The 22,699-nt window shown below is 46.3% G+C and overlaps 2 protein-coding genes across 6 annotated transcripts; both read left to right on the forward strand.

Annotated features, from left to right (window-relative positions):
* Window positions 1-27: 27 nt before the first annotated feature.
* Window positions 28-9,553, forward strand: LOC142899663 (moesin a-like). 2 transcript variants are annotated; one of them, XM_076043374.1, is made up of 15 exons: window positions 28-1,065; window positions 1,529-1,576; window positions 1,796-1,879; window positions 1,957-2,052; window positions 2,249-2,371; window positions 2,786-2,937; window positions 3,020-3,103; window positions 3,212-3,358; window positions 4,057-4,153; window positions 4,877-5,040; window positions 5,181-5,311; window positions 5,473-5,633; window positions 6,416-6,508; window positions 7,033-7,266; window positions 8,783-9,553. In XM_076043374.1, exons 1-15 carry the CDS (start codon window positions 1,057-1,059, stop codon window positions 8,945-8,947), a joined length of 1,788 nt encoding a protein of 595 aa, XP_075899489.1. In that variant the 5' UTR covers window positions 28-1,056; the 3' UTR covers window positions 8,948-9,553. The 2 variants fall into 2 exon arrangements, with proteins under 2 accessions (XP_075899489.1, XP_075899490.1); XM_076043375.1 differs by lacking the exon at window positions 1,529-1,576.
* Window positions 9,554-10,548: 995 nt separating this feature from the next.
* On the forward strand, window positions 10,549-21,303 carry LOC142899662 (progesterone receptor-like). 4 transcript variants are annotated; one of them, XM_076043372.1, is made up of 10 exons: window positions 10,549-11,598; window positions 12,626-12,762; window positions 13,026-13,142; window positions 13,509-13,673; window positions 14,486-14,695; window positions 15,414-15,558; window positions 16,567-16,697; window positions 16,862-17,013; window positions 19,908-20,003; window positions 20,683-21,303. In XM_076043372.1, the coding sequence occupies exons 1-10, from the start codon at window positions 10,775-10,777 to the stop codon at window positions 20,716-20,718; spliced, it is 2,013 nt and encodes a 670-aa protein (XP_075899487.1). In that variant the 5' UTR covers window positions 10,549-10,774; the 3' UTR covers window positions 20,719-21,303. The 4 variants fall into 4 exon arrangements, with proteins under 4 accessions (XP_075899487.1, XP_075899486.1, XP_075899488.1 ...); XM_076043371.1 differs by having other exon boundaries at window positions 14,489-14,695; window positions 19,908-21,303; XM_076043370.1 differs by having other exon boundaries at window positions 10,550-11,598; window positions 19,908-21,303.
* Window positions 21,304-22,699: the final 1,396 nt, after the last annotated feature.

The following is a 22,699-nucleotide window of genomic DNA, read 5'->3' on the forward strand; positions in this document are numbered from 1 at the left end:
CTTTTAAACTAGATACGATATTAGTAACAAACTATACAAGACAAGAGATAATAGCAATAATAAGCATGATCATTGCTGCCTTTTTGCTACACACATGGATTTCCTTATTTATCAAGCAGCTTGAATAACGTGTATGGTTCTGTTCAAATCAAGCTTGAGCGTTCCCAGAGGGTATTTTGTTTGTCGTTTGCATGTTTTTTTGTTTGTTCTTTGCATGAGTTATCACTCTTTTGAGTCACTGCAATGTAGTCGCTATAGTTAGAAACCCTCTGGCTGTCTGAGTTGGTAAATAAAACAGAGGTGGGTGATTGACTGTGTGGCTTGCATGAACGAGAAAGCTGAGGGTGCTGAGGGTGAAAAGCATCGTCGCCCTTCCTATGATGAGTCACGAAGGTCCAAACTAAACAGCCTTGTTTGTTCAAAATCCAGAAATGTTTTTGGTTTTAACTGAATGTGATAGGATGGAACCACCGTTATAATTCTGGCCAGTTTTTATTCGCTATTTATATTGTTCTGGCATCTGGTTTGCCTGTTGTTTGAGGCTATGTGCGCCGTGCTGTATGTCTAAGAAAATAAGTTAATTGCATAAATCCGCCTCCTTTGTTTTAGTTTTAAACCAAACACACCACCACGTTAAGGTTCAAAATCACCGCAACCAAACACTCTCGAAAAAGATGAAGGATTATTAGATTAGCAGAGGTGCCGGTGCCTCAGCTGCTCGTGGTGCGGCAGATGCAGCTGTGCTGCATGATTTATGTCCATTAAACAGGCTCGGTGAGTTCTCGGTACTAAATGAGTGATATGCAGTCGAACGTTAATCAATTTAAGGCGAAAACTCTTTCAAGAAGATGAAGACTGCCGCTCCAAAAATGCGTGGGCCCTGCATGGCCCTGCCGTTGGATTAACCGAGAGAGGAGGACTTGGGAGCAACACAATGCTCCATTCTCACTCAATATAATCCTTGTCGGTATTGCAAGCAGTTTCATATGACTTTGCAGAGAAAAGGTTACAGCAGGCGCCTCTCCCAAGACGTGTTGTGGCAGTCGAAAAATACAAATGTCAACCGTAAGTATCTTTTATTTTTCTACATTAATGTTATTTTCTTTTCAATGGTTAGTTAAAATCCCCAGACTGCACTTTTTGTTATGTTTAAGTGGCCAGATGCAGTGAAATTTTTTAATGGCGAAACCTGATCAGACTGAAGGGCTTAAACTGACTGCAATTCTTCCCAGATGCAATTGTGTTGCCTCTGGGTTTTTACAGATCAATTGTATTGTGCAATTATTTTCTGTGTTATCAAGAGAACAATAGAATGGGGAAAAGCATTATGTATGGAGCAAACTTTTTTTTGATAAATACTACTCTTTCTGTCGTATGAGCCAATGACAACAACTGCGGGAATACAAATAGTCCGTGGGTGTTATAATAATACAGTCTTTCAATATCTTCTGAATATTAGTACTGATCATGGAGTGAACCCCATGTTCTCAGTTAAGTCTAAAACACAGGCTTCGTTTTTTGATTGTAGTCCCCACCAACCTCTTGCGATTGGATGCTCCTGGTTGAACAGAAGAATGTAAGGAATACTCTTCTTTGGTTATTTTTGCTGTCAGAGAACCAAGAAATAGTTTCTAAAAAAAGAACCAAGAAAAATTCTGTCACTTTTCTTTTGTTTTTTGTTTTTAATCACAAAGTTTTTTGATGCTATTTATTCTCACTCACGCTTTTTCCCTCAACATACAGGAACTTTTGTTTCTTCCAAATCTCAGTTTGATAGTTTTTTCCCCCCCGGTAGATAAATGTCCGCGTTACAACCATGGATGCTGAGCTGGAGTTTGCCATCCTGCCCAGCACGACCGGCAAACAGCTCTTTGACCAGGTACAATGCGCTGGTGTCAAATTCCCATCTGCGCCTCCAGGGACGACGGATTCCAATCCTGAACTTCTGCGTTTCAGATCGTCAAGACCATCGGGCTGAGGGAAACCTGGTTCTTCGGGCTCCAGTACCAGGACAGCAAAGGGTTCTCTACCTGGCTGAAGCTGAACAAAAGGGTGAGTGAGGAGGGCGAATGTTTGTGTCGGTGCGAGGAGACAAACTGAAGTTGTTTAGGCTTGTTGTGCTTCTTCGTGCCTCGGTGACATAAATTTATTCCCCCCACATGTAAAGTATTTTCCTGGCCTCCGCTGAGCCTAATTAGGGCTTCTCTCTTCATTCTGTCCTCTCTCTGCTGCGGGGTGCTGCTCCCAGGTGACAGCCCAGGACGTGAAGAGGGACAATCCGCTGCTGATAAAGTTCAGGGCCAGGTTTTACCCCGAGGACGTCGCCGAGGAGCTGATCCAGGAGGCCACGCAGCGCCTCTTCTTCCTGCAGGTTGTGAGATGAAACAAAGCGAATGCTTACACTCGCACTCCTGCAGCGGCAACGGGAGCCTCTGCTAATCACTCTCATTTACCTGCAAATTCGCTAATCAATTAGTGTGCCGCGAGAGATCCGAGGTCTGTTCCATCGGCCTTTTGGAAAACACGCTGCACGGCGGATGCATCCGATTCATTTATCCAATTGCAAAACATGCTCCCTTGCCGGTGTGATACACCCTGCTTAAACACGGGGCCGCCTAATCAATACAGAGCGGTGAACTTGTCTTAACTACCAGTGGGAGTTCTGCAGTGACTCACCAGGATCCTCCGAAACGCAAACAGTATCTTGTTCAATGTCCATTGAGAGCAAATTGACTGAACTGTTCGCAGCGGCAGACCGTTCTTTCTGATTGACGCGTTCTTCCAGGTAAAAGAAAGCATCCTGAACGACGACATATACTGCCCGCCTGAGACCGCTGTCCTCCTGGCCTCGTACGCAGTGCAGGTCAAGCACGGGGACTACAGGAAAGACTACCATATACCCGGATACCTCGGAAGAGAGAAACTGCTGCCACAGAGGTCCGCTGCCAATCTGAACCCCCGCTCCCTTTTTTTTTCTCCGATGAAATCCACTTAAGTCCACTTTTTCTCATGAATTCAGAGTCTTGGAGCAGCACAAGCTGAATAAGAGTCAGTGGGAAGAAAGAATCCAGGTGTGGCATCAAGAGCACAAGGGAACGCTGAGGTACTTTGGACTCGTCGCAGAAGATCCCTGCGTGTTATGAAGTGGCTTTTTTTGTTTGTTTTTTTTTTGTTTGTTTTTTGTGGTTGACAAAATTCCTGTGCCCCCCAGAGAGGACGCCATGGTGGAGTACTTGAAGATAGCGCAGGATCTGGAGATGTACGGGGTCAACTACTTCAACATCAAGAACAAGAAAGGCTCGGAGCTTTGGCTGGGCGTGGACGCCCTGGGGCTGAACATCTATGACAAGAAGGACAGGTAGGCCTCAAAATCAATCAACTTCATGTTTGTTTTCTCCATCTTTTATACACGGAGTGATTAGAACGAGAAATTATAAATCTCAGGCCTAATGCCTCTGGTACTGATACGAGCTAAAAAAGGTTTTAGCTCGTCTTCATATATATATGGTTGATATTTATGAAAACCGCAGCTTTCAACCACTTCACCGTGGCTCATTCTTCTCAAAGCAGTGCCAACACACGTTTTCAGGTTGAGAGTTGAAGGGTGTTGACTTGCTCTCCTGAAACTTTCCTTAGACTCCCTCCGTCCCCTTTGGATAAGTTCAAATGACCTCGGTTATCCCCGAACGATCCCCGTCAGACACACTTTAAAGTCAGATTACAGCGAGCATGAAAACTCTCAGCTCGAGGAGACGAATGTAAAGGAAAAAAAATCTGCTTTTCTCCGTCTCTGTTTTTGCAGTCGAGTTCTTTTATTCGCTAAAAACCACTTTGCAGCCTGCACTTCATGTCACATGTCATTTGTTAACTCAAAACAATCACGCTCTTTATTATGGTAAGTAACTACTTTGTCTGTAAAATATAAACACAATGTCAATGTAGTTTATTTTTTTTATTTTTTTTTTAGCACTGCAGAATTTCCAACACAGTACCTAAACTGTCACACTGACTATGATGGTACACTATGCTAAAAGTTTGAGAACTTTTTCCTTACAGGATGACTCCAAAGATAGGCTTCCCCTGGAGCGAGATCCGAAACATTTCCTTCAACGACAAGAAATTTGTCATCAAACCCATTGACAAGAAATCTCCGGTAGGCAAAAGCTCCACACAGCGATCTCCTACAGACAAAGAATCTTTCGCAGTTAGTCTCTGGTTTCCAAATCCTTTGTTGTTGAACGCACTCACAGGCATGTTTTCTGCTTCATGCCTGACAGTTTGAGAATAGATTTCCAAATCTGCTACTTTAACTGCTTAGCTGAGGACATGCAAACTGTGCCGCTTTTGTGCAGCCTTGTGGTATGTAAAGCTGTAAGCCTATAACTTCACGCATGTGTTTGCGAATAGGATTTAACGGCAGTTCCTTCTCTGCACTTTAGCCTCTTTGTGCTGCAACAAAAAGATCTCAGCCGTAGTCAGCCTTTTAATGAAAGTGTTATGTGCAGCTGAAGCACTTTTGCAGGACCTTTAAGGGGAAAAAAAACTTAATTAAATGTGACTAATAAACTAGTAATGTGGCAGAGAACCACAACCTTGTTAGTGTTGAATTTTGCAATGCATAAATTACGACGAGCAGCGTAGTCAGAGCATCTGCTACATGATCAAACATGAATCTAGACTCGGGCTTCGACTTGGCTTCGAACTGGGTGCACAGATTTGAGGAGAGCGTCCAAGAGTTTACAAAGACTAATAAAATTCTCCCCAGCACCATCCAATTTGGGGATTCAGACACGAACTGTTAGTGTATCCGAGGTGCCATGAGGGAGTCGCAGAACAACGACACTTCGGCAGCTCATTACCGCTATTTGTGTTAAAGGACTTTGTCTTCTACGTGCCCCGTCTCCGCATCAACAAACGCATCCTGGCCCTGTGCATGGGCAACCACGACCTGTACATGCGCAGGCGCAAGCCCGACACCATCGAGGTGCAGCAGATGAAGGCCCAGGCCAGGGAGGAGAGGAACAAGAGGCAGATGGAGAAGTAAGGAAAGAGGGAAAATTAGGAGGGCTTCACTCTGTTAAGGTTTGCAATGTGTTCTCTCTGCTTTAAGAAAGAACTGTCAGGAGAGAAATAGTTATTTTTTTTCTCAGATGTGTATTTATGCACAATTCTCCTGTCAGGGCTCTGCTCGAGAGTGAGAAAAAAAAGAGAGAAAACGCCGAGAAGGAAACAGAGAAGATTGCTCGTGAGACCATGGAGCTGATGGAGAGACTGAGACAGATTGAGGAGCAGACAAAGAGAGCTCAAGATGGTCTGACGACTTTCTGAATACAAAATGTTTTCGCCACTGGAGTTGCATTTTTCTGTTTTAAGCGTTAAAATAATGACTTTGCAAGTTGTCATATTTGTGCTCTGGATCTCCTTTCATGTTGCGTGTGTGCGCTTGTGCGTGTTGGACTTGGGGGTTTGCAGAGCTGGAGGAGCAGACCCGGAGGGCTCTCGAGTTGGAGAAGGAGAAGGCAATTGCCCAGGAGGAGGCTGAGCGCCTGGACAAGGAGCGCAGGGCTGCGATGGAGGCCAAGGCAGCGCTGCTGTACCATTCTGAAACCCAAATCAAGAGCCAGGAGAGTCTGGTACTCACATATGCTCTGAGAGTGGCTGAAGCATGTGGATGTGACCGAGAGTACACACACGTTTATCAAATTACTGTCTTGCATTGTATACAAGACAACAATAGTCTAATATTGATATTAAAATAATGAGTTAATAATGTTAGTAATGATTAATAACACGTATATGCAGTTTACAGATTGTAGCAATTGCTCTTGATTGATTTTATGTAGTCACTTTTGATATTCTTTGAAGATTGGAGTGTATTTTTAAGCTACCTTTAACAAAATACAGGGCTCGTTTGTTGTTTAAAGGGCCACACATCACCAACTTTACAGGTCTCACGTTGTGCCAACTTCACTTTTTCAATATCTTTTCAAACATGAATGTTTCCATAAATGGTGCATTCTGTCATCTTTAATTTGCCTGCCTCGCTCTCATAATGAGAAGGTGCGTGCCGAAACAAACATCTGCCAATTGTAATGTCACAAAGGGCATCAATATCTCTGCCTGGTTTCCGACTTAAGTAGTTTATTGGTTAGTAGACATTTTTGGGGGATATTTAATCCTGTCTGGATATAATTTGAGACGTTTAACATTCATTTGATGTGATTCACCTCCAGCTATGAGTTACGAGACGCTGTGAGTCATCTCATCATTTTGCATGTGCACATTTCCCCGCGCGTACACACATCTGAACACGCAACATTCTCGTCCACACACGTGTGCCTATAAAAAAGAGCACAATGACCCAGACGAGGAACACCCCTAACTCTCTTTCCATTCTGTGTGCGCGTGTGCACAGGCCACTGAGCTGGCGGAGCTTACTTCTAAAATCTCCCAGCTGGAAGATGCCAAGAAGAAAAAGGACGAGGAGGCAAAGAGATGGCAGAAGAGGGTGAGAATTAACGGGACAGCACGAGAGGGGGAAATAATGAGTCGAATGGGAGCGCACGAGCTAAGTGTGACACTGCTAGGTGACGCTCCAGGTGAAATAAATAATAAAATGAGGCGCCGCATCGAGAAAACCAACTCATTTTGGGTGATTTTTTTTTTTGTGTGTGTCAAGTGCATTGTCACATGAAGCAAAACTTAATCCTCATATACCACAACTGGCTCCAAAAGTGTTGAATTTACTTCGGTGATCGAAAGTCGTATCTTTTGACGGGATCAATATTTGAATTGGCATATAACAAAAACATTGTGTCGTGGTACTCTTTCATTCAGAAATTAAGGGCAACATGTCAATTTTGACAATCTCAATAGATTTTCTTTTGAAATGAAAACACACCTTATGAACTACTGGAACAGTTTTCTTGAATTGACACTTATATAATATAATAAATCGTACAAAGAAAATATTTTAATGGTGTTAAAATGGTTGCTAAAGTGACACTAAACACTGGTCCCGTGTGTCGACAGGCGACGGTGGTCGAGGCGGACCTGGAAAGAACCAAAGACGAGCTCAAGACCAAACTAATTGGCGTCCAAATCCAGGACTCCGTGCACCCTCACATGCACGAGCACGACGAGACGGACGAGAGCAACGCCGAGGCCAGCGCCGAGCTGAGCTCGCCCGGCACCGATCTGGACCGCAGCGAGGAGGAGAGGGTGACAGAGGCTCAGAAGAACCAGAGGCTGCAGAAAAACCTCAAGGTGAGGCTAAAATGGATTGATCCAAATGTTCTACTTCTGCTTGTCTGGCATGCCGGTGGGTCAAAGGTCAGTGTCAGCTTTAGACTGGCAGAGCGTGCTGAGTGTTCGGAGACGGTAGATTTGGGAAAGTTCCTACAGGGCTCCGCTGTAGCGGTATCAGCTTGTCTAAATGGGTGCCAGGTCGGTTTCAGAACCACCATTTCCTGAATACTGAATCCAATGCGCCTCTATGTGCAGCGACTGCAGCGACGGTCCACAGATTACAGGTGCAACAAAAACATGTCCACCATCACAAGCAGCTCCTGATTTCTATTTCACAATACAATGGGGGCTCACGCAGTGTACTTACCCAAGACACTGTCATAGCTTTGTTGATGCGTTGGATTTTTCCACAAGGTGTACCAGATGAGTGACTTTTTTCATCCAGTGCCTCCAGCGAGCCAAAGTCGTAAGTATGGAATTTCAAAATATTGACTATGCAAAGCTTTGCTCACTAGGGGGGGGGGGGGGGGGGGGGGGGGGGGGAACAGCATGCTGACGTCCCAAATGAATTTGAAATGCTTTTCAAGCGAGAGCCAACGGCTTTAAAGGATCCTGCTGCTGAATGCTGCTGAAAGAGTATCTGGACATCCAAGTTACTCCGGGTCACTCTAAAGGAGAGAATTTCTAAGGGTGTCTTGTGAATATCCGTGGCCACTTGAAACGTCGGCAACCCCAAGTTGCAGAGCTCAGCTGGTCTTAATAAAAAGAGACTTTTTGGCACAAGCTGGGAATGACCGAGGGCTTGCTCTTTAATTTGTGCCAGAGGTTGGAAAGAGAAGCGTACCAAAGTGGCTGCTCGTCATATTAGATGCACAGATACTGGCGCTAATGCAATGCTAGCCTGGATGCAAACTGCAGTAAAAGAATGCTGCGCATTGTTGGCCTGTTCCATTGTGTGCTTGTTTTTGTTGTTGTTTTTTACATATAGTTAAATAGTTGCCTTTTATGGAGCCAGAGGGCTCCATAGGATTCACCCTTAAGAAGCCTTCTTATGTTCTTCTTACCTTTAAGTCACTGCACTTTATAATCTGATGAGCGTGTCCGCTGGGTCTGCCGAGGTCATTCGACTCTACTGTTCCGTGACACCGGCACCTAGCGGGTTGCTCTTTCGCTGCAAGGATGGCAGCTTAATTGCCGCTGAAATAGTGTTTCACCAAGAACTAAGTGCACTCTGCATGATTAATAGTTTTGCGGGTGCATTATAATCATCTTGTTGGTTTTAATCAAGGCACAGAAATCCGACGCAGCCCCTCCAACCATTGTGCAACTGAGGCAAAACTGTTCTCTATCTCACCACCAAAACAAGCCATGGTATTGCATACGGGACCGAACAAAAATGGATTTAATAACTGCGGACAGTGGAGTGTCTGCAGACGGGGGATTGCAGGGAGCGCTGGGGGTGAGGCTCCTAAAGACTCTCATGGGAGAGGGTTTTTTTTGTTGTTGTTCATTTGCCACCTCTGTTCTCTTTCAGTTCCTGAGCAGCGAGCTGGCAGAAGCTGTCGACGAGAGTAAAAGGACCCCCAATGACCTGATCCATGCCGAGAATGTGAAGGCGGGCCGTGACAAATACAAGACCCTGCGTCAGATTCGTCAGGGCAACACCAAACAACGTATTGATGAGTTCGAGTCCATGTGAGACGAGGTGGCTGCTGCTGCTGCATGCCAAATAATGGGTAGATGATGGATTCGGACGACTCAGAGATTTTAGAAGTGTAGGTGTGCATGACTGCACAGGTAGCAACTTCCCCAGACATAACCCAAGAGGATGGCAGTGGGGGAAAACACGTATGACAACTGCCATTTGCTGCTCCCAGTTCCGATAAGTGCCAATCTTATTGTACACTTAATTTAAAATATTCCAGTTGGTTGCAGTGTATCGATTGATTAGCAGAATTACTATTAAAACACCAGACATTTGTCATCGTATCTACTAAAGGTCTCATATTCTTCCTATTTGCAGATTTGTATTTTTCACCCCAGCCTGTGCATGATTATTATTATTATTTAAGGGTAATTGATATAAGTTTTAACCCTCCTGCAATAATGTGGACTTTGATATGTGGATTGTAAAATGAACTTTCTATGTTACTTTCTACATATAGACAATGAAATAACATTATTGATGTGTTGTGGGTGCACCACCACAACACCTTGTAATGAGCCAGACTGTGCTTCGCAGTTAAAAAACAAAAAACAAAAAACAGATGAGTTGCACTCAAAAATAAAAACAAATTATCACTTGTAGGTCGATGTCTGTCTGTCTGTCTGTCTATCCGCTATGACACTGGTGACACTTGGTTCCTGTATACAATTGAAACTGTCCCACCTCTGCAGCACAACCTGCCACCCACCTGCACTCCAGCAGTAAACAACCCCGACTGCCTCACATATGCCGCCTGTTGTTGTATTAATCTTGTGTCTTGATACCGTTAAGAGTAACCAACAGCGAGAATCTCTCTTATTTTTTTAAAAAAAAAAATCATGGTCGAGAGAAGTGTCAAGGCTATGGGACGTTTGTTTTTTTTTCCACTGTCTTCAATCTACGGCATATGGAAGCTTCACATCTCCTGTGGTCTTCACATTCTCAGCCATGATCTTGCTGTGTAATAATAATAATAATAATAATAATGATAATAATAATAATAATAATAATAATAATAATAATAATAATAATAATGATAATAAGGGATAAAAACAAGTGGCCACTGACATCCCTCTGACAAAATACATTCCCTGACAAGAGCAGTTCATTTAGACAATTAGACAAGAGCATCAATTTCCAGTATTGGGTCATTTGCTGTCAACATTTTATATAAAATACAAGGCAATTAATCTAGGGATACTGTGGTACAGTACTGTGTGGACTGACCATCGGATGTTGTCTTTCAGAGAGGTTTTTTGTCTTTCCTTGAAAGCATGTGCGTTTCCTCGCAAGACATGGTGTGCTTTGGGTGCGTGTGCGGGGCCAGTCTACAAATATGCGGCTACACTGTGGCCAAAATAACGGAAGGAGGGATACCGTTTGCGCAAGCAAGTTGCACGTTGCCAGCGTACAAAGTTCTTCCTCCCCTTCTCGATGCGTAGCCTCACTTCGCCTCGTGAAGAGGACGCTAGTGGACGTCAGCGGAAAAACACTGGCTGCATTTTATAAAGAGGGAAAGTTCGCCACCGTCCGTCCCTCTTGGTGGGAACGGGGGAACTCAGACCCCCACCGCCCCGTTCCTCCCCCCGCTGCTCCCTGACGTTGTGCGGCTGATCTGTGAATTTCTCATGAGGAGGCGGCAGTTTTGGGAACGGGAGTCCCGCCACCAAGGAGGCGTTCTCTCTCCCTCAGTACCGCTCCGCTGCTCCACAGTTCCTCGACTTTCGCGTGTCTAACCACGGCGCTTTAATCTCGGAACGAGGCGGCACTGACAGCGGCCGCGGTCGACGACCCTCCCTGCCCCCCCACCCCCACCCCAACATGGCCTTTCGCTCCGAGTTGGATGACGCGTCAAACTCTTATTTAGCGGAGGAGCGAGGGTTGGAGCGCGAAGACCCGGCGGACACCCGAGTGTGCCCGAGCACGGCGGAGCTGAGCGAGGCCGTATCGGTTTCCTTGGGCTTGGGCGCCGCGTCCTCTCCGCTCGGCGGCGGCGGCGGTAGCGGCATGAACCCGCACGGCGCCTGCGTCAGCGGCGCTTATCCGGACTACGCGAGCGCTTCGCCGAGGGAGGAAAACTTCGGTGAAGCGTTCCGCGAGGCGCAGCGGCGGGAGCAGCAGCAGCAGGTGAGCTGCGTGGAGCTGCTCCGCGCGGGCGAGGCGAGGGGCGCGCGGAGCGTGACGCGCGCCCCGGTCATCGCCAGATACGTCCGGACAGAGTCCAACTTGTTCGAGCCGGACCAGGTGGAGCCGCGCGCGACCTCGCAGGTGGTGGAGCAGCTCGCGCCGCTGCGCCCCCACTATCCCGCCGCTTACGGCGCGAGTCTGTACCAGGACGGCACTGCTGGGTGGCGCGCCTACGGCGGCGTCAGCGGTCAACACGAGGCGGAGAGCCGCGGACTAGACGGACCCCACTTGTTCTGTAAATATTGCGGACAAGCCCTCCGCGGAGCCAGGAAGGAGTGCCACTGCCTCTGGTACAACAAGAGCGATCAAGGTGCCACGGCTGGTGTGAGGGCGACCATGGTGCCAGAGTTCGGTCAAGTGGAAAGTTACCCGAGGGAGGCAGCCCACGGAGCCGCCAGCTACTCCGCGGTGAAGACCGAGCCCTCCGTCTGGCTGGACTGCACGGATCGCCCTTTCCGGTAATTTAACACACACACACACACACACACACACTTTTACCTCCAAAAAAAATTGTGTGCCGGCTGAGTTTCCCCGTTCCGTATTCTCCAGCCATAGTCTAATGAGCCTCGCCGCAGCCTGCCGAAATACAGCTGGACCCAATAAGTCCTTCACTTTGCTGGGTTTGGTCCTTTCCATTTTCAGCAAATTGGATTTGATGAATTCCATTCGTGTTTCGATTCAGCGCACCAAACTTCAGTTTTTGTGCGTTCTTTTTTATTTTTGTGCAGAGACCCGTTTGACTCCTTGCCCTAAGAGAACCTTTCAAAAGAACAATGCAAATGAGGAGAATATTTCTCAGTGCTGATTTTTGTTATTGTTGTGGGCGTTAGTATTAAATCTCCTTTGGCTCTAGACTGAATGAGTTGACGGTATCAAACTATGCTTATCAGTTAAATTCTATTAATTATTATTATTATTATTATTGTTATTGTTATTGTTATTATTGTTATTATTATTATTATTATTATTATTATTATTATTATTATTATTATTATTATTATCATTATTATTATTGTTGTTGTTGTTGTTATTATTATCGTGTCCACCCTTCCACTCCCAACTCTCACTGTTCAGACTAAAGGTGCATCCCATGTTGCACCTGTTGCTCATTCTCCAGCCAGGACGACAGGAAATATTCCGTCGGGTACTAAATCTTTGAGGTGACTTAACGTGTCACGTAATCACTCACGACAGGGAGATCTCCTGCAATAATTTGATTGGATTGAAGGACTTAGTGTCTCTGTTGCCATAGCAGGCAGAATTAGCAGAGAGTGACCTGCGTTGATGCTATCTGTGTGTCTGAGTCAAGTGCTGGGAAATTTTCTACGCCACCCCCCCGCCCCCCAAAAAAAAAAAAACAAAAAAAAAAAACAGATTACCGGTGTGCATGTGTGCTTTTACCCTCTTTTAAACCCTTTCAGAATGGCTTCCTTTTGTTGCTGTTGTTGTGGTCAACTGTGTTTGTGTGTGTGTGTTTGCGCACAGGCACGAGGATTTGTTTACGGGCGTGTATCTGTCCGAGAGGAGGGTGTGCCAGGTGTGCGGTGACGACGCATCGGGCTGTCACTATGGAGCGGTCACCTGCGGCAGCTGCAAGGTGTTCTTCAAGCGGGCCGCTGCAGGTTGGTGTGCATGCATTTGCATTGTGCGCACACACACATGAATTTACCCCTCCTCTGATTTAATTTCTTCCACCCACTCGCTCGTTGGTGCCGGCCAGGCACAGAGGCCTGACATGATAAGGTTGAGTTATCTGTTACCAGCCAAACAGCCACCTACTCGTTGCCATGAGTGGAGGCCGGCCAGTGGGGTGGGGTGGGGGGGGGGGGGGGGTGGCATTGTTGAGCTGGCTCCCTCAGCTCCAGCGACTTTTGTTTGCCACCAGGTAAGCAGAACCACCTGTGCGCCAGCCGCAACGACTGCACCATCGACAAGCTGAGGCGGAAGAACTGCGCCTCGTGCCGCCTAAAGCGATGCTTCATGTCAGGGATGAGCCTGAAAGGTGAGGGAGCCGCCAATGGGCGAAAAAAAGCATTGGGCGGGCGGGCAGGAAACAGTGAAAATGTGTGCGTGTCTTGGTTTCGCAGATGGTGGTGGGGGGGATTAAACTGGTTTCCGTGCTGTGCTTGTGCAATGGATTCTGAAATGAAAGTCCGCCACAGTGGGACAAATGTGTTTCCACAAGGGCCGAAAGGCTGACATGTGACTTTCCTTTGTCATAATTTCTTCTAACAACATTATAATAAAATAATTATAGAGTACTTTTTTAAAATGTTTTCGATGTGTATCTATCATCCAGCAGCTGTTAAACTCTTTCGAACCCCTTTTTTTACTCCCTTTATGTCTTCTCTTGATTGGTTGACTCCAGGCCGCAGAGTGAAGGGCGCCTCGCAGTCCAGGGGCGGAGACGAGGTGCAGCCCCTGCCCTCGTCCATGGTCGCGTGGGCCGACGCTGAGCAAGTGGGCATGAGCGTGATCCAAAATGTTATTTTGGAGGCCGAAGGCGCTGCCGCTGCTGCCCCCACGGCTCATTGTAAGATTCCCACAGAGAAAGTAAAAAACGTAGGAGTGACGTTGCCCAAATTGTCTGCCCTTATCTCGGATGCTCATAGAGTAAAGAGTTCTGAGTGTTGGAAGTAGTAGTGAGTCTGTCACAGTCGAGTGAACCAATCAGAGTTTTTAGCGGGGCGGCTCAATACTTAAAGGCCACCTATTATACTAATTTTCGGGCTTTTGTATTTGATATCTGGCCCCTCCAGAGCAGCAACACACGATTTTCCCCGCTGAAAGCTTTTTAGATTTGCGTATCTCGCGACTCGTTTCCTTGTATTTCCCGCATCCCGCGAAAACGCTGTTTCACTTCACTCCACCCCCAGCCTTGCCGGTGTACGCCCCCTGCCCGGCCCACTCCGCTGTGATTGGTCACACTCTTCGTTGGGCTCACGTCCAAAAGATTTTTGATCGTTTGACGATAGGGTTCAACGTTGTAACAGTTTTTAAAGCTCAGAAAAGTGGAAAAGCATTCTAGGTGCCCTTTAATGGAGCCCAAGGCGAAAGGTGTGGCATTAGTGACGGTTCACTGCCAATGGCAAGTCTAAGTGTCTACTTAGCGGCGGCTAAACCTCACAGGTATTTCCTGTTTTTGTTTCTCCCCTGTCTTCTCTTCTTCTGTGGTACTTAAAGTGCAATAAGTAAAGTTAATAAAGTTAGCTGATGGAATAGACCTTCAAGGCCAATGTTCTTCTAAGGTTTGTCCAGATGCAAGGCACTGTCTAAGCTGCTTGCATCTGCTCTATCAACTATCACAACTACGCACTCTCCCTGTGCACTTGTGCGTGTACTCAGCAGCCAGCCAGGCGGCGGCCCTGTTCGCGCCCTCGAACGTGCGTGACGGCTCCTCCCTGCTCAGCGTCCTGCAGACCATCGAGCCCGCGCTGGTTAACGCAGGTCACGACCATGCCCTGCCAGACAGCGCAGAGTCCCTGTTGACCAGCCTCAATGAACTGGGGGAGAGACAGCTGGTCGCCGTGGTGCGCTGGGCCAAGGTACTACCAGGTAAAGTCATCAGGGTACCGGGAGACTGTCCACTCCGAGGACACTTTATGGCCTCAAGTCACAGCGCCAGTTCCCTTGCGGTGAGCGTAATATGAGTAAAATGTGCAGAGAGTGCCAAAAAATGCAGGGCCCTACTTGTCGGAGAGGGAGAGAAGAGGATCAAGCCCTAGCAAAGCTCAGAAAAGCCATTTTGTAGCCGCAGAAATGTAGAACGGCCGTAAAAATGTTTAAACAAGTGTGTGTGTGTGTGTGGGGGGGGAATTGGCTCCAAATCATGTTAAGTGGAGCTGTGAGACTTCAGTCTTCAGGGGCGGAGCAAAGATTCTCATGTTAAGAAGAAAAAAAGTAGTAGCCTGGTTAAATAGTAACCACTAGAGGGGGGTGTGGTCGCGTTTAATCCAAATCATAAGGCCCTCTGTGACCCTCTGTAAATCAGATGAGGTATTAAAATGTCTGTTTTTCAATTATGAGCTGTCTTGAAAAACTGTTTTTTGTTGTTGTTTTTACACATTTCATGCTGAATGATTTTGAATTTTTCAAGAGAAAAAGAGAAAATAAATTGTGACAAATTGAGAAAAAAAACACGCACACAGGCACAATATCAGGAAATCGGACACCTGATCTTTAATCATGTGTGTCACCTGCGTAAGCTTCAATTGTCTTGCATCATTTTGTTTTCGCCAAAGTGTGCACCAGGTAAAATGATCGTTTCTGCTAGGTTTCCGTGACCTGCATGTGGACGATCAGATGTCAGTGATCCAGCTGTCCTGGATGGGCGTCATGGTTTTCGCCCTGGGCTGGAGGTCCTACACACTCACCAACAGTTCCATGCTGTACTTTGCTCCAGACCTGGTCTTTAACGAGTAAGTAGAGAGGAAAAAGAAAATACATTTCTCATATGTTTTTGTTTGAGAGTGTTGGAAAAAAAAAACAGTTTTATTGAACTTGGTAAAGTCTCTTTTCCCGGCAAAGAAGGTTTGCGTTGGCCTTCGCCATCCGACTAACATTGACACGTTTTGGCGTCGGGGGGGTTTCACCTGCCACGTTGAGCATTCTGATTTTTCAGAGGAGACGGTAAACAGGTATATCCTGTTCCCGCTGTTTCCTTGCCCGCATTCCGTTAAAGGTGGCCGCAGAGGGAGCGCCTCACATGATTTATTCCATTTTATCTCCCCGACGCCATCGTTATACCATCGCTCCAGCCTACAGTGACGCCGTCACCCCTAGAAAACATTCGTGGCACCCCAACCCCTGTCTTCTGTCTCTGCTTTCTACTTTTTTTGCAAAAAAAAAAACAAAAACAAAACTTTAACCCGTCCCCCACGCCACAGTCCAAGAAGCAAATGACCCTACATGATGTAGAAAAGTGGTAATTCCTGGAGCGCTCGTCATCGCCACCGTGCCCTGGAGACGAGAGTGGCCTTGAATGCCTAAGTGGTCTGCAGGCCTTCCAGGGGCCGCTTCCACTTGGCCGTTGTTTCAAGCAACATTAACAAAATACTTGTTCAGAGCGAATTAGACCTCTTTCACTTAGTCTGGCCGCCTCCGACCTGCATGGTAATAGATACTCCTGACCCTGTCGGGGACCCTCACTTCTCCACTGCCTACTCTGTCATTCTCTTTTGCCATTACCCACGTCACTCATGTGTTTTTTTTCCCTCTCACCTCAGCCTCTTTTCTCCTCTTTTTGTCCCTTTGCCACCACTAATTGCCTCCCACCTTCCTTGTGTTCCGCCTTGCCTTCACCCACTCTTGTCTTCTCATCTCACCTGCTGTATTGTAAAAAAAAAAAACTATCTCAAACTATCTTGTCTTTTTTTTGGTTGTTGTTCACCCTCCCGTCCCCCTGCTCTCCTCCTGCCCTCCTGCAGCAAGCGGATGAAAGTCTCCTCAATGTACGAGCACTGCGTGAGCATGAGGCTGCTCTCCCAGAGGTTCTGCATGCTGAATGTCACCCAGGAGGAGTTCCTGTGCATGAAGGCCCTGATCCTCTTCAGCATCAGTGAGTTTGCCGCCGGGGGCCATTGTCGGAAAAATAATGGGACCAGGGGGTTGGGTCAGCGGCTGAATGATGACCAGGATGGAGTGCAGCCATACTTTAAGAGAATTGATGGGAGGGATAACGTCCGCCAGAGTTATTGTTGTGTTCTGGCTTTGTGCTCACAGTGCCAATGGAGGGCCCGAGGAACCGGCACCATTTTGATGAACTGCGAACCTCCTACATCAGGGAGCTGGACCGCTTGGCGAGCCACCACGGGGAGGCCACCCGCACACAGAGGCTGTTTCAGCTCACACAGCTGCTGGACTACCTCCAGTCGGTAATGGAGCGAAACCCCTTCCAATGATTTAGGCGATGTTGTGTGACTCATCCCAGTCGAGCGCAATTGCTTAGCGTGCCCCAAAAATTTATGGATCTGTTGCAGTGTTGCAGCAAGTCGAAGACAGATAGATCGACCCAGTTCATCCTAGTAGATCTTTAAAAAGGTTGCTGGCATGAAATTGAATTTAAAATATATATATGTATAAAATATATATTAATGTATATATATATATATATATATATATATATATACATATATATATATATATATATATGTATATATATATATATATATATACATGTATATATATGTATGTATTTATTGACACGAGGGCTGGTTCACTTGTGAGGAGGCGGCACTATTGAAGCGTCCGCGTCTCCAGATCTGCCCGGGTTTCCCTCATTGTCACCACGATACCACAGGTCGTCTGTGAGGTCGGAAAAACACGGTTTGCAATGTGCCTTTCTCACCATTTTATGCTGTCAAATCTCCCACGCCAGGGCTGTTCGACTGACACATGAGACTTTAGCAAAACCCACAGTGACACCCAGAGGTTCACAACAATAAGAGGGTGGAAAAAAACTTTCAAAGCACACAGGTAAAGTTTGTTAAAGATTTATAACTTTGTCCATCTGTCATTTTGAAAGGTTGTGCAAGATATACTGTTAGGAAAAAAAAATGGGTCTTTTTCGAGAGGATTTTTTTTTTTTTGTTAAGACACACACGGCGCATGGCAGGAGCTTTATGTTGCTGCTCCCCTCTGCACAGCACGATGCAGACTGGGTTTGTAATCTATCAGATTAGTAGTCAACAGTGAGTTCACCCTTTAGTGAGTTGGTCAGGATATAATTAGTCACTTTTATTGGCCCTTACACAGTGGAAGCAGTTCGTCTAGTCAGTCTTAGCCCACCAGTTGGCTGCAGTCAAACAGTGTTTTTTATTATTTCCTTTTAGCTCTTACATCTTTTCTCCTTTTTACCGCCGCTGACAACGTTGAGCTACTGTGTTTGTGCTGGCTGCTCACATGGCGATCTGTCGCGACATCCAGTTTTCCGTTTCCCGGCAGCTGACACCAAGATGCTCGAGAGCCCACACGAGCGGCCAACACTTTCAAATACGAAAAAAAAAAAAAAGGCGGGGGGGGGGGAAAAGAAAAAGAAAAACGCCTTTGTTAGCCGCTCTTAACGGCCTGGACCGGTGCTCGGGGCGGCTGCCAAAACGCTGCTGCATCCACCTGTCGTTGCTGCGGCGAAAGCTCGACCCCCTTGCCTCTTTATTTCACAGACGGCGTCGGATGTTTTTGATTTGGGGAGAGAACTGAAGCGCAGATAATGTCAACCGATGCAGCAGTAACGGTGCATAGTACCGTGGATTGAGTAACATTGGCGCGCCGCTGGTACACACAACATGCACCGACACGCAACAACGCTGGATGAATAAACTCACCTCTCTATGCCAGTGTTGAAACCGACTCTGGGCACCTCGAACTTGTCTGAGAAAAAAGGCAATTTATGTTGCAAGTGTGGCAGTTTTACTATTTCTTGCAGAAGTGCACAGTGCACATCATGCAGTTTATTGTCAAAAGGCTGGAGCCAACAGCTGTAGGCCCATAGTGCCGTTTCGTTTGTAAAAGGGATTATCGAATCACTCTGTTTACTTATTCCTGACCTTTGACCTTGTCTGGAAATCAGATTTGGACCTTCCTTTTTCACGGCATACAAAAGATTTCACAACCCCCGCCTTCCAAAAAAAAACAAAATCCCCCAGGAGCTACGGCATTATGTAATCAGGTGTGTGATGTAGTCCTGCCTTCTTGCTACATGTTGAGTGACTGGACTCTGTAACCTGCAACATGCCCTTCAAATTACAATGTAATTTCACAGTTTAACACCATTTAAAAAGTTCTCCAGTGTTTTGGCTACCTCAAGGAGGTCGGTTCTCTTTCCAGTTTTTGTTTTGGTAATTTAAAACAGATTAAGGGTGTAAATTCCTGCTTGTTATTGGTTGCCCAGTTAGTCAAATTAGGTCAGATCGACTGGCAGCATGTGAGTTAAATGTCACTGACGCGTGTCTCACGCTGGACTGTGAGTAAAGGCTTTGAGTTAAGCGCAATTTATAGTGAAATAAAAATGATTTGAGGGCGCTTTATTTTGGTAAGGAGTGGAATCTCAAAGCATTGTAGCGTTCATAGACGAAAAAACAGGAAAATAAAGAGGACAGCTGCCTTGAATATTCAGACATAGATGGCAACTTTTGTGTCTTCTGTGCATTAGAAACATTAAAACTGCACATACTGCGAAAGAGCAGTTGGAATAACAGTGTTTCTCTGTGTTCATTTAGATAGATTTATTCCGTATAATGTATATTTTACCGCCACTAGAGGGTGCAGATGAGCACTTCTCCTGAAGCTTCAGTGGGAAAGTGGAGCTTCTGACTTCAGTGGACTGGGGATGTGGCCAGAGCTGGAAAAGTTTTCTGCCTCAGCGCTTTGTCTCATGTCTTTCACTCTGGATTTACACCCCCGAGTCCTGAGCTCTTGTCTGTGTCCCGCTCACATCTCCGACCTCCTTAACCGCTGGCTGAGCTCAAGGGGCAGCCGGGGGGATTGTCTGCCGGGGGCCCTTAAGGCGCGAACCCACAGCCGCCCAGGACTCTGCGCCTCCCGAGCCCTCTCAGCCCTCTCAGCTTCCACCTTGCCTCGCGGAGCTTAGAGGTCCATCTGTTGAAAACCCACCCTGCTGCCGTGTGTTATTTCCCCCTCTTTTATCTGCCGCCTTTGTTCTCCCCACACAATGCCCGGCTCATTAACGCGCATCACCCTTTTTTTGTTGTTGTTATTTATAACGCTGCGTGCGCTCTCTCTTCTTCCCCCCCCCGCCCCCCTCCCCCAGGTGGTGAGGAAGCTCCACCAGTTCACCTACGACCTGTTTATGCGGGCCCAGTCGCTGCAGACAAGCGTCATCTTCCCTGAGATGATCTCTGAGATCGTGAGCGCCCACGTGCCCAAGATCCTCTCGGGCATGGTCAAACCCATCCTGTTCCACAACGCACATTAGAAGGAGGGAGGGAGGAAAGAAGGAGGGGAGGGCGGGGGTCCCTGACTGCGCATCACCTGGCCTCCTATCATCAGCCAGTCCTCCTGCAAATCGCTTGTAAAGCTGGAAAAATAAGAAGAAATAAAATGGCTTCAAAGACATTTGAAGCCCTGCACGAACCCCCCCCCCCCTCAGGGTGACACTGTGAGGCTGCGAGTGGACATCGGAATAAAAACATCCGCCATCATTCTAACTCTTTGTGAAGGCACTGGCTCTTCTGTTCTTCCTCTTCTTCTTCTTCTTCTTCTTCTTCTTCTTCTTCTTCTTCTTCTTCTTCTTCTTCTTCTTCTTCTCCTTCTTCTTCTTCTACTACTACTTCTTGACTGTTATCTTGTGAAGTGTTCTACAGTAGTGTTTCTGGATCTGATTACCTTATGGCATGCATATTTCTTTTTTTTCTCTCTGCACACAGTGTGCTCTTAAATAGTCCGTCACAGCAGGCATGCAGATTTCTCCACACTGACCACACTGATAACGATCCATCATTTTTGAAAAAGGCAGTTTGCCTTTTAGCACGATTCCCATGTTCATTCTTTTCTCCCTTCTCTTCCCTTTTTTTTGTTCTGTGCAGTTGTGTGACGTGCAGACTTGGCCTCCTCCACAATGAATGTTACTGTGTGGGCCTGAGATGAACTGAGCCGATGACTGATAGATTATAAATGGTTGCATGCAAAGAGGCAAACCTGTCTAACCCGAAGACCTAAAGAAAAAAAAAAAAAAAAAAATGTACAAAACTTTTTTTCACCAAGATGTTCCCATCCATAGAGATAACAGTTCACACAGCGTTTTCTATGTCAATGTGAAAAAAAAAAACAAACATATAAAATAACACTAGGTGCGTGTGAGGCGATGATGAAAAGAACTGACAGCTGGAGGCTTGTTCATCAGCTATGACTGCGGGTGACTTTGTAATAGGTGTTTTTTGCTTAGTTTTTTGGGTGTTTTTGGGACAGTTTTTTCGACTGTGGCCCTTCTTTCTTTTTTTTATTTGCTGGGGAAACATTTCAAACTGTTGTAAATTTTCTACTCTTTCTAAAAATGTTCTTTAACAAGTGCTTTGTTGTGACCCGCCGCCAGCCCGCTGTCGCTTTCTGACATTTACTCTCAACGTGAAACGGCACGGCCAAGAAACTTGCCCTTTCTGTTGCAACCTTGACAGTTTTAACATGTAATTAAAGTGAGACATGAGTGTACGTATGTGTGTGTTGGTTGTTGGGAGGGGCGAGCGGGCTGCAAAACAGTGGCGTGGTTTGTATATATATATTTTTTTCTAGTAGCGTGTTAATGTGAATACAGCAGCGGCATTGTTTGTCTCTTTCCAGGTCATTTCAAAAGTGCTGCTGCACAGGTTGACAAGAGAGTGGGGGGAAAAGTGCATTACCTGCCATCAGGAGTGTGTCAGTCTTCACCCAGCCAGGTAAATAGATCACAGCAGGAAACCAGAACACACCGCCGTGTCAAACAACAGGCCTCGGCTGCTGCACTTCATCTTCATCGAGGAGGAGAGGGGGGGAAAAATAGTCCTGCCAAGATGGCTCCTCACCGACCGCCGCTCTTTTAAATAGCTGCGTTTTACTGCCATCTAGTGGCAGCTGCGTGCACTCGCACCGGTAAAGCGAAACCCCGGCAATAGGGCAATAACATCTGTTGGATGCATTGACATTTGCTTCGTAATGTAATTGGACACGGATCGAGTGTGTGTTTGAACACGGCTGCCATTAAGTAGTCCGAGTCACGAGAGGAGAGTTCACAGCAGCGGAGAGGACAAGGGAGTAAAGAGCACACACTCATGTGAGGAGGGGCTGGGGGTTAACCGGCTCAAATTATCAATACTTCAAATGTACAAGTAAGAGCTCAAGAATTTGTACAGTTAATCTGCTAAAGGACACAGAGTTATTTAAACTTGGGAAAGGCAGAACTTATTTGAAGATTTCTTTTTTTTTTTTACATTAGAAACCTAAATTACTGTACAAGTTGGATATATTTGAAGAAATATATATGTTTATGCACTTCACATACATCTGCATGTTTAAAAATATCATCTAAAGGTCCGATGGGAAAAACAATAACTGCTGGAGCTGGTTTCTTTTTTTTATATGGCTCAATTTTAAAGGCCAAACTGTAAAAGGCAACGGTCCGGCTAACCCCTGCCGCCATTTTAAGTCCCATTTCCTGAACGGCCTCTTTCAACAAGTCTTTCCCGCTCTCATAAATGAATCGAAGCTGAACGGAGCGGGGAGTGGAGTGGAGAGACATGCTGAAAATTCACTTATTTCTAAATATGTTCGTGCGGCGCATGGGCTCCAGCCGCCTCCCTCCTCAAAAAAAAAAGAAAAAAGGATGCGGCATCTCGTTGGTTTGCCAGTGATCAAAAATGTATGCGTTTGACGTCGACATTTGAACTTAGTTTAGGTTCCATTTGATTGCTGTGTTTCCGCATGTCTGCTCTGCATCAATATTACATGCCTGCTCTAGCAGAAGCAGGAGTTTTCCTTTTTGCCTGGCGGAGAAGCGCAAACACACAGAGGGGCCGCAGACTGAGGGAAAAAGTTAGAAATATTTCCTTCCTGAAGGCACAGAGGGGAAGA

The sequence above is a fragment of the Nelusetta ayraudi genome, unplaced genomic scaffold (genome assembly GCF_046127955.1).
Source record: "Nelusetta ayraudi isolate G7.1 ecotype Tasmania unplaced genomic scaffold, CSIRO-AGI_Nayr_v1 ptg000075l, whole genome shotgun sequence".
Lineage (NCBI taxonomy): Eukaryota > Metazoa > Chordata > Actinopteri > Tetraodontiformes > Monacanthidae > Nelusetta > Nelusetta ayraudi.